Here is a 12100-nt window from a genome sequence, read left to right as displayed (position 1 = left end):
CTTTAAAAAAATCTGAACCTATGATTTCGTCTGTGTGGGAAACTTCCAGTGTGGATGCTGCTTCCGCCAGTGCAGATTAGCAGCTTATCTGTACCTTATAATCCTAGGGAGTTGCCTGAGCTTAAGTGAATTGTACCTGGTCACTTAACCATTACATGCCAGAAACAGGACTTATACTTATTGGATGCTTATTGAATTAAATTGAAGTGTTTTTTCTTCCTTTCCCTGCCATATGTTACCTATTGAAATCTTCTTCATCTTTTATGGTTTAGCTCACATACTACCTCCTTCTCTGATTGTCTCCCAACTGGATGTGATTGCCCCATTCTTTGATTCCTAGCAGTACTTTGTATAGTGTTGATGGCACTTTGCGTTCTAGAGTTACTTGTATTTTCAGTTTTGTTTTTAAAACTACAGTGTATGTTCCTTGACAAAAGGTACTTATGTTCATTTTTATATTTCACTCAGCAATGAGTACAATCCATTTTACACAGACTGTGTGAATGAATGAATAATTTATTAGGGGAAAAATTCCTGAGTGAAATTGAGAATGATGTGATTTCATCAGAGTTTATGAAAAGTACATTGTGTTGACAGAAATTAGTTTGTCATATAAATATCTTTTAAAATTGAATAATTTTTTTGACCTTTAATTTTATTTTTCTCAATTACATGTAAAAAAACAATTTAACATTTGTTTTAGTAAATTTTCTTATTTAATATATTTAGTTTTCAGCCTTGATTTTCACAAGAGTTTGAATTACAAATTTTCTCCCCATTTCTGCCCTCCCCCCCCACTCCAAGATGGCATATATTTTGGTTGCCCTGTTCCCTGGTCAGCCCTCCCTTCTGTCACCCCACTCCCCTTCCATCCCCTTTTCCCTTCCTTTCTTGTAGGGCAAGATAAATTTCTGTGCCCCATTGCCTGTGTATCTTATTTTCTAGTTGCATGCAAAAACTTTTTTTGTTTGTTTTTGAACATCTGTTTTTAAAACTTTGAGTTCCAAATGCTCTCCCCTCTTCCCTTCCCACCCACCCTCCCTAAGAAGTCAAGCAATTCAACATAGGCAACATGCATATCATTATGTATAACCCTTCCACAATACTCATGTTGTGAAAGACTAACTATATTCTGCTCCTTCCTAACCTATCTCCCTTTATTGAATTTTCTCCCTTGACCCTGTCCCTTTTTGAAAGTGTTTGTTTTTGATTACCTCTACCCCCATCTGCCCTCCCTTTTATCATCCTCCCCTTTTTTATCTTCTTCCTCCTTCTTTCCTGTGGGGTAAGGTACCCAATTGAGTATGTATGGTATTCCCTCCTCAGGTTAAATCTGATGAGAGCAAGATTCACTCATTCCCCCTCACCTGCCTTCTCTTCTCTTCCTACAGAACTGCTTCCTCTTGCCACCTTTATGTGAGATAATCCACCCCATTCTATATTTCCCTATCTCCCTCTCTCAATATATTCCTCTCTCATCCCTTAATTTGATTTTATTTCTTTTAGATATCTTCCCTTCATCTTCAACTCACCCTGTGCCCTCTCTCTCTATATATATACACATACATATACACATAAATACATACTCATATATATATGCGTATTCCCTTCAGCTACCCTAATACTGAGGTCTCATGAATCATACACATCATCTTTCCATGTAGGAATGTAAACAAAACAGTTCAACTTTAGTAAGTCCCTTGCAATTTCTTTTTCTTGTTCTTTTTCTTGATTACCTTTTCATGCTTCTCTTGATTCTTGTGTTTGAAAGTCAAATTTTCTATTCAGTTCTGGTCTTTTCACTGAGAAAGCTTGAAAGTCCTCTATTTTATTGAAAATCCATATTTTGCCTTGGAGCATGATACTCGGCTTTGCTGGGTAGGTGATTCTAGGTTTTAATCCTAGCTCCATTGACCTCCGGAATATTGTATTCCAAGCCCTTCGATCTCTTAATGTAGAGGCTGCCAGATCTTGGGTTATTCTGATTGGGTTTCCACAATACTCAAATTGTTTCTTTCTGGCTCCTTGCAGTATTTTCTCCTTGATCTGGGAGCTCTGGAATTTGGCAACAATATTCCTAGGAGATTTCTTTTTGGGATCTATTTGAGAAAGTGATCGGTGGATTCTTTCAATTTCTATTTTTCCCTGTGGCTCTAGAATATCAGGGTAGTTGTCCTTGATAATTTCTTGAAAGATGATGTCTAGGCTCTTTTTTTGATCATGGCTTTCAGGTAGTCCAAGAATTTTTAAATTCTCTCTCCTGGATCTATTTTCCAGGTCAGTGGTTTTTCCAATGAGATATTTCACATTGTCTTCCATTTTTTCATTCCTTTGGTTCTGTTTTATAATAACTTGATTTCTCATCAAGTCACTAGCTTCCACTTGCTCCAATCTAATTTTTAAAGTAGTATTTTCTTCAGTGGTCTTTTGGACCTCCTTTTCCATTTGGCTAATTCTTCCTTTCAAGGCATTCTTCTCCTCATTGGCTTTTTGGAGCTCTTTTGCCATTTGAGTTAGTCTATTTTTTAAGGTGTTGTTTTCTTCAGTGTATTTTTCAGTATTTTTTTGGGTCTCCTTTATCAAGTCATTGACTTGTTTTTCATGGTTTTCTCGCATCCTTCTCATTTCTCTTCCCAATTTTTCCTCTACTTCTCTAACTTTCTTTTCCAAATCCTTTTTGAGCTCTTCCATGGCCTGAGACCAGTTCATGTTTTTCTTGGAGGCTTTTGGTGTAGGCTCTTGCACTTTCTTGACTTCTTCTGGTTGTATGTTTTGGTCTTCTTTGTCACCAAAGAAAGATTCCAAAGTCTGAGACTGAATCTGGGTCCGTTTTTGCTGCCTGGCCATGTTCCCAGCCAACTTACTTGACCCTTGAGTTTTTCAGCGGGGTATGACTGCTTGTAGAGTAAAGAGAATTATGTTCCAAGCTTGGGGGGGGGATGTGCCAATTCTACCACACCAGCACTCCTCCTTCCTCAAGAACCCCCAACCTGGACTGGACTTAGATCTTCAGCAGGCTCTTCACTTCTGCTCTGATCTGCCTCTTAATTCCTCCCACCAGGTGGGCCTGGGGCCAGAAGCAACTGCAGCTGCAGTTCTGTAGCTGCCCCACCTCCACTGCCCGTGGGGCGGTGGCCAAACCATGAACTCCTTCTTTTACTCTGTCCCCAGCAGCTTTTCCCACTAACCTTCTCTTTTGTCTTTGGTGTTTGTGGGTTGAGAAGTCTAGTAACTGCTGCAGCTCACTGATTCAGGGCACTAGGGCACACTCCACCTGGCTCCTGGTCTGGTTGGTCCGCGCAGCCCACACTGGGCTCTGCTCTGCTCCCAGCTCTGTGCGGGATAGACTTCACCCAGCAACCATCCAGGCTGTCCTGGGCTGGAGCCCTGCTTCCCTCTGCTATTTTGTGGGTTCTGCAGTTCTAGAATTGGTTCAGAGCCATTTTTTATAGGTTTTTGGAGGGACTTGGTGGGAAGCTCACGCTAGTCCCTGCTTTCCAGCTGCCATCTTGGCTCCGCCCTCCATCCAGCATGTGTTTTTAAAAATTCTGAGTTCCAAGTTGTCTCCTTCTCTTCCCTTCCCCTCTTTGAGAACGCAAGCAATTTGATATAGATTATACATGTGCAGTCATGCAGAACATTTCCATATTAGCCATGTTGCAAAAGAAAACACAGTCAAAGAAATCCAAGAATAATAAAGTTAAAAAATGCTTCAATCTGCATTCAGAATCTATCACTTCTTTCTCTGGAGGGGGATAGCATCTTTCATGATAAGTCCTTCAGAATTGTTTTGGATCATTATATTTGAATTGTATTGCTGAGAATAGCCAAGTCACTCACAGTTGATCATCATTATGCTATTGCTGTTACTGTGTACAATGTTCTCCTGGTTCTGCTCACTTCACTTTGCATCAGCTTCATATAAATCTTACCAGGTTTTCCTGAAGCCACCCTCTCATAATTTCTTATGATGCAATAATATTCTATCACAATCATGTACCACAACTCGTTACACAAGTATCCCCTCAATTTCCAATACTTTACCACCACAAAAAGAGCTGCTATAAATATTTTTTGTACACATAGGTCCTTTTCCTTTGAACTCTTTGGGGGTACAGACCTAGAAGTGTTATTGCTGAGCCAAAGGGCATGCACAGTATTATAGCCCTTTGGGCATAGTTCCAAATTGCTCTGTAGAATGGTAGGATTAGTTCCCAACTCCGCTGACAATGTATTAGTGTCTCAATTTCCCCACATCCCCTCCAACATTTGTCATTTTCCTTTTCTGTCTTATTAGCCAATCTGATAGGTATGAGGTGATACTTCAGAGTTATTTTAATTTGTATTACTCTATCAAACAAGTATTAATAATAACATAAGACAATTTATATGAATTTTAGCTATTATTATTTAACATTTACTGAGCACCAACTGTGAGATTTAAAAATGTTCCCAAGAGCCTTTTGCCTTTGTATGTGATTTAAAAAATAATTAAAAATTAAGAGGGGTAGCATCAGGGAAAATAAAACCACCTTATAGAATAGCAGCCACTATACCATCATAATTGCTCCCATTTCAAGTTTGCTTGTATGAGAATATATAATTTCCTTGACATAAATAATAGTTGCATTAAATACTAGAATATCAAAACTATATTACACTGAATATTATAGCAAGAGATAATGGCTTTTTTCTACTTTTTCTGCTTATAGACTGTATACAATGGATGGACTTCTTCTGGATGGCTCGAGTGAGTTGATTGACCACCATTACTATGTTGCATCAGGACTGGAGGCCTTTAAACATTTGCCCTACTGGGAAACACAGAAGGTTCCTCATGACATCAAAAAGTAAGAACATTTTACTCTTCTGTTTTTTGGTGTCTAGCAAAAAATTGTTTTCAGGATTATTTGAAATTCTTTGGACTGGAATGTGATGATCTGCTTTGGCAAATAATGGTAGTTTGGATTTCTTAAATTTTAGGGATGAGGAATGGAGTGACTCTATTGGCAGGAGTTGAGGGAAATTTCTTTTGTCTTCTCATGAGTATGGTAGGAAGGGCTTGAATATGTCTCTGGTCTCCTTAATGACTTGCTAAGTGTCCATGAATGTTAGTATCTAGAGTCCAGAGATAGATTTCCAAGACTGAAATGAAATCAGATGCCCTCAACTTATTCTTATTGTGGTATTAGATAAAAATCAAAACATGAAGTGACCCAGAGTTCATTGCTCCTTATTTACACAGGTAGGATAATATAACGAAAAGAGCACTGGATTTGGAGTCTGAAGATCTTAGTTCAAATGTTCGCTCTGCTTCTTGTGTGACATTGGACAAATCACTTAATCTCTCTGGGTCCCAGTTCCTCATTTGTGAAATGAGGAGGCTGGACTGGATGAACTCTGAAGCCTTTCCTAGCTTGAAATCTATGATCCTATGACCAGTTTCATCTGCTCTTAGGCTAGTCCAGTGGTTACCATGACAACTGAAGAAGCCTGTAGTATGTTTTACAGGTATTACTATCAATAATTAATGTTAATATTCCTTTACATCTTTTTTTGGGGGGGGGCTGTTTATAACTATGATTTTATCAGTAAGGACCTACCCTTCTGAAAAATCTCTCTACCTATCTGGTTCTAGAGACTCACCTTAGAGGTCAAGTGGTTTGCCTATGGCCACATGACTGGAATGTGCTTGAGGCAGCACTGGACCCCTAGTTTTCTTGACCCTGAGACTGGCCCCCAGCCACTATACCATGATGCTTCTCTTTATCTTTTGGCAACTCTTAAATCTGAGAGGAAGAACCTGCAAGGTGGAAGCTCAAGAAGCGAAGAAGCAGTCATTCCATTCAGCAAGTCGCCTTTGGAACTTCTAACATTTTCGTCTATTTGACTTCCTTGGAATCTCAGGGTGATTATTTCTTGGGGTCTTGACACCTTGCCTTCCCCTGCTGTTTGAGAATTATTTAGGAAAATGGATTCAGAGTTAATTCCTGAACCTTCTATTAAGGATCCTGTTTTTCTTATTGTCCAAAATATTTGTGGATTGAATTGGTCACGTGTGTTTGGCTAGATGTCCTCTGAGGTCTCTTTCACCTCTGAGATTCTGTGATTTGTGACAGTTTTTGGATTATTTGTGTATAGTGAGGGAAGAATGAATTTGCATTCAAACTGAACATGTTTTTATGAATAAGCAATACCGAACTTCAAATCTCTGCCCTGCTTTTCTGCTTTCATTATTTTCCTTTTAATGTAATGCATAGCGATAAAATCCAACATAGTGTAGTGAGTGTAAAAGACATTTTGTTTGGATAAGTAATTCTGATCTGTTAGTGTTCATCGAGTACAAGAAAAACATCTTTTGTAAGTGTTAGCATTGTACTGACTTTATTAGTGCATATCTAAGGTCATCATTGAAAACTATTGCTCTTTGGCTAGGGACAGATTGTTAAAAGTTGGAAGGAGCCTCAGAGACCATTAATTCAAGCTCCCTTATTTGAAAGAGGAGGGAGCTGAAGCCACAGAGAGGAAGTGACTTTCTCAAGTCATACAAGTTAAGTAGCAGAGCTAGGACTAGCACTCAGGAGGCCCTAGGAACAATGGGAAAAAACAGAAAAAAATTACATTTTACTCCCAAAGACCTTATTTCTTCTCCCTACTCTCAATTTTGAAGAGGGAACGGATAGAGTGGGCAAAATGGTTCCTCAAATATTCCTGATTTTTTTCTGTCATTTTATACCTCTACACATATTAAACAGGATAAAATTATGACTAAATATATGATACTTTTTCATTCTCAGCCAAAAAGGTGACTTTAGATCTCTGAAGGGTGCTAAAAACATCATATGGATGCTCATATGAGTCTGTGAACTCATTGATTTGGGGTCATACAGCGCTGGTACAGATTATGGTCCATCTGTATCTCACCTTGGGCGATTGTCCTCCATATCCTCATACAGAGCCTTCAGAGAGGATTCACTTAGAACATAGGATGATTTCCTCTCTTCTTTCTGATATTTTGGAGAGAAGTCTGCCACACTGGAGGCAGGGGTATCATAGCATCAGAGATTCAGAGCTGGAAGGGACTTAATGGTCTCCTAGGTCAAGCCTCTCATTTTATGGGCAAGGAGCCTGAAGGCCAGGGAGATTAAGTCACTCATCCAATAACTCCCAAGTAGTGAGCATTTTAGTGGAGAATCTCTGACTCTGAAGCCGGCATTCTTTCCACTGCACCACAGTATCCATCTGTTATCCTTTGCTTTCACTACGTGCTCGACTCACCATTTTCTAGGCATAAAATAACAACAATAAAAGCTAGCATTTATCTAGCATTTTAAAGTTTGTGAGGCACTTTACAAATATTATTTCCTTTTACCCTCACAACAACCTTGGAAGGTAGGTGCTATTATTATCCTCATCTATAAAGTATAGTTAGACTGAAGTTGGTTAAGGGACTTGCTCAATTTCACACAGCTAGTAATGATCTGAGGCAGGATTTGAATTCAGATCTTTCTGACTCCAGTTCAGCCCTCTATCCACTGCACCTCCTACCTGCCTCAACATTTCAACCACAACAGCAGCAGCAGCAGCAGCAACAACAAAACCAAAAACCACCACCACAATAGCCACAGATACCATAAGCTTTGAGGATAGGCAAATAGAGCTCTTGCCCTCGAGGAGCTTATAATTGATGGGAGAAGACAACTGACAAAAAACTATGTCTACAAAAGACACATTCAGAGTAGATGGAAGGTCATCTCTGAGGGAAGGCACTAACAGTGAAGGGGGGTAGGTGGGAAAGAGGAGGGAACTGAGAAAAGCTTGTTACAACAGTGGGAGATTTGAGCTGAGTCTTACAGGAAACCAGAGAAATTAAGAAGCAAAAGAGTGAAATAAGCATTTATTAAGCACTTACCATTGCCAGGCACTGTGCTAAGCATATTACAAATATCTCATTTGAGATCCTCACAACAACTCTGGGTTATTAGATGTGCTATTACTATGATTATTATTATGAGCCCCATTTTACTGTTGAAGATACTGAAGCAGACAGATTAAATGACTCATCCAGGGCCACATTGCTAGGAAGTTTCTGAGAATATATTTGAACTCAGGTTTTCCTACTTCCATGCCCCAGTCCCAAAAGTTTGGAGGATGGATTGGAGAAGGGATAGACAAATGGCAGAGGAGACCAATTAGGAGTCTATTGCAAGTGTAGGCTTTTATATCACTTTTAAAATATAAGTTAACTTTGGTATTATGTAATTTTATCCACTGTTCATCTCTCCACTTACTCTGGCTCATCTAGATATAGTATTCAATGATTCTCAATATTCTTATTTGGAGAATGGTGGTGTTAAATGATATTGTGTTCAATTTTAAATTTTCTTATTGATTCCTTTTTGTTTTCAAAGCATATTCATTTCTAAACATATTCTCTCCTCCTCTAGATTGCTTGATCCCTTAGATCAAGTAATCTTTTGTAATAAATAATTGAAAAGAAAGAAAGAAAAAGCAGGTTAGAAAAAGTAACCAACAAGTAACCAACATATCAACAGAATCTGGCAGTATACCCACTGTACTACGTCTGTAGTTCTCCACCCCTGCAAGGAAAGGAAGGAGCTGTATCTTCTCATTTCTTTTAGGCCAAATTTGTTTATTATAGTTTCCATTCAGTTTTTTTCTTAAAAACATATTTGAGATGGAAGTTTTAGATCTGACAAACATCTATTTTGAATGTCACCTTCTCCTGATGGTTTAGGAAATTTTACATCTTTATGTTTTTTTAAAGTAACATTTAGGCAGAACCCCAGAATCCAAGTGAGAACCTTCATTTTGAATTTCTGCAGGAACTGAAATGCTTAACTTGGACAATTCAGAATAGCACCAAGAGACCAACTTTGTGAAAATTGCTAAAAGTTAAACAATCCATGAATATTGGATAATTCACATAGTGATTACAGACTCAGTCATCTCCGATGTCCCTTCAAACATTCACATTCATCATAGAGGCAATGGGAACCCTGGAGCTTTTTGTGCAGGACAATGACATGGTCAGTTTTAAAAACTTGGGTTTTAGGATTATGGCTTTAGCTATAATGCCTCTAGTTTAATTTCTTTTTTTGGATTCTGACTTTGTGATTCAATATGTAAGCTGTCCGTCCAAGCTTTGTGTCATTTGGAAATTTGAAAGCATGCCTTCATCTAAGTTACTGATAAAAATGCTATATGGTATAGGGCCAAGCCTAGATTCCGGAAGCACCCCACTGGAGACTGCCTTCCAAATTGTCATTGAACCATTACTAATTGGTCTCTGAGACTAGCATTCCACTAGTTCTGAATTCATCTAGCTGTATCCTTATATAGTCCACATTTCTCCATCTTGTCCACAATAACAGCATGAAATTCTTTATTAAATTTATCACTATAATTTAGGTAAACTATATCTATATTATTCCCCTTATCTACCAATCAAGTAACCAGTCAAAAAAAGGAAATGAGGTTATACTGATTTGTTTGGGCAATGCAATACAGGCTCTTTTAAACCACTTCATTTTCTATGTGTTCATTACTTGTCTCTTTAATAACCTGGTCAAAAATCTTCCCAAGAAATTGATGTCAGTCTTACTGGCTTATAATTTGCAGACTCTTCCTTTTTTGAAAATCAAGACAACTTTGTCCTTCTCCAGTCCTGTGCCATGTCCCTTATTTATTGAAGACTTTTGTTTTTTACACCATAATTGTTTCCAGGCATTCTTCCCCCACTCCCACCATATAACTTATCTTTTTTTAAAAGCAAAATATAGTTAATTTAAAAGATTGATTTTGATGATGTCTACAATGTTCTACACTGTAATCTCACTCTATGAGAGGAGGAATTTGTGTTTTATCTTCTGTTCTCTGGTATGATTTTGATGATATGTATAACATTCTGCCCTATAGCCTCACTCTCTATGGGAGGTGGGATTTGTGTTTTGTCTTCTGTTCTCTGGGACCAAGGCTGCTTTGTGCCACTTCTTATACACATCAGTATGTGTAGCAGTATGCTGCAGCTTGCTAACATACAACATGCACAGGTAAAAGCAATGAAGATAAGCTGCTAACTAAATAAGTCCATGGTTTAACATCAATATTTCCTTAGCATGGCTATAGAGCTGGGAATCATGTAACACCACAATCTGAGATGAATCACAATTGCAGGTGGTCCAAAGGATAATGGAAATACCACTTCCATAGCCAAGAATATAATTTTAGACCTTGCAGAATCCTTAGGGATCATCTACTCTAACCCACTTATTTTATGGATAAGGAAATTGAAGGCTAGAGAGGTGATATAATTTGCTTAAAGTTACATAACTGGTTTGTAACAGAATTAGGACAAAAACCCAAGACTCCTTTTCTCTTTCTCATGTTCCTTCTACCTTAAATGCTGCCTTCTTAAGTTGACTTGCTTAACTTTATCTAAAATTCTGAGCCTACACTGGTTGACAGTGCTCATACTGAATGAAGCTGTGATTTATTGTAGTTGCTAGACTTTGCCAAATGATTTCATTGGTTAGGGTTTATGAGAATCTTTATGGAAATGAAGGTGCTGGGAATAGGTGGCACACAGCAAGGAATTCCAATCCCAATGTTTGTGAGAAAGGCAACTGCCTTTTCTTTTCTTTGACAACTCGGTCACTCTAAGGCTTAGCTTATAGACTAGATCAAATAGGAGCTTGTAATTAAGTATGAGTAATGGTCAGTGTTCCTCTTATAAAGTCATGCATGAGGTATGCCTAATGGTTTTACCTTGAGGCAGAAAAGCTAAGCCAGTTGAGCTTGGAGTTGCTTCCCCAATGCCATGCACTAGCAGTCATGTAACCCAGGAGCCTGTTTCCTCATCTGTCTCCCAAGAGCCCTACTTGAAAGTAACTGTCCTTTGAAAGCAATGTAATGAAGCAGTTTGATTTATGGGATGAGGACAGAATCACAGATGAAGCATCTGTAAGGAAATTTCACTGTAGCCAAGCAGATAGATTCCTAGAGAGTATGCTTTAATTTAGAATACATTTTCTGCCCTGTTTGTCCCCTCTTTCTTTCTATGATAGACTTTTGAGCAGAGGACAAACTTCAATCTTCCTTATCTCATCTATCAAAGGAGAAGGAAATGAACTTGGAAAACTCCTTCTTTGATTTATTCTTTTTTTGGACTATTAACTGGTTAGGAAAACAAGAGGAAAACAAAAACTCTATCCTTGTTAATTTAAGAGCTTCAGTACCTATTGAATAGAGGAATAAGCAGATCAGGGCAACAGGTACTTTCTCTTAGGAGATCAAAATTTAGAGGGCAGTTCAGCATTGTCTTCGGGTATATTTCCTACCTCTGGGAGCTTCATCCTAGGTGACTTCATCCTGCTTTATTTTTCTTTCTTATCCCCTACTTGTTCCGAGTAAAAAATCTATTTATGGCCCTGCTAGTGAGAATATAATTGAAGTTATCTGACTGTCACAACTTTTCTTTCATCACTTGTCTCCTGGACTATTGTAATTTTGTTTTGCTTTTCAAATTTGTAAAACTTTTGAAAATTCAATTTTTATTTTTAATCCTGAATTTTTCCTTTCTACTTCCTCCCCACATCCATTGAGAAAGCAAAAAAACCAAAACTTGTTACAAATATATATAGTAATGCATCAGTCAAATCTAAAAAAAAGTATGCTTCAATCTGAGTCCATCACTTCTCTATCAGGAGGTGGATGGTGCATTTTATCATGAGTCCTTTGGACCTGTGTTTGGTTCCATTGTATTGATCAGAGTTCCTAAGTCTTTCAGAGTTGTTTGCCTTGTAAGAACTTTTTGACTAGTCTCTGTCTCCAACCAGGAGGCAGTGTGGGATAGTGGACAGAGAGCTAGCCTCAGGAACAGAAAGATGTTTATGTCCTACTTCCTGCACATACTGGCTGTGTGACCCTGAGGAAATCACTTAACCTCTTAATGCCTCATGTTTCAGAGAAGATGTTAGCCTCTAGTGGTAGAAGACATTTCTTCAGTAGTTTCATGTACGAACAAAATCAAAGATCCAGACTTTATCCCTATTCCCTCCATGTCTTCATTTTCTCTCTT

The 12100-nt window shown here is 38.3% G+C and overlaps 1 protein-coding gene across 3 annotated transcripts in view; it reads left to right on the top strand.

The window, feature by feature from the left end:
- Nucleotides 1-12100, top strand: part of DCDC2C (doublecortin domain containing 2C) — a 196257-nt gene that overhangs the window by 52897 nt on the left and 131260 nt on the right. For all 3 annotated transcript variants that reach the window (XM_036752674.1, XM_036752673.1, XM_036752672.1), the window contains exon 5: nt 4713-4850. In XM_036752674.1, coding sequence (XP_036608569.1) covers nt 4713-4850 — 138 coding nt within the window. The remainder of the gene's footprint in view (nt 1-4712; nt 4851-12100) is intronic.

This window comes from Trichosurus vulpecula, chromosome 3, assembly GCF_011100635.1.
Source record: "Trichosurus vulpecula isolate mTriVul1 chromosome 3, mTriVul1.pri, whole genome shotgun sequence".
NCBI lineage: Eukaryota > Metazoa > Chordata > Mammalia > Diprotodontia > Phalangeridae > Trichosurus > Trichosurus vulpecula.
The sequence above is the reverse complement of the archived record's forward strand: the minus strand, read 5'-3'. Positions and strand labels throughout refer to the sequence as shown.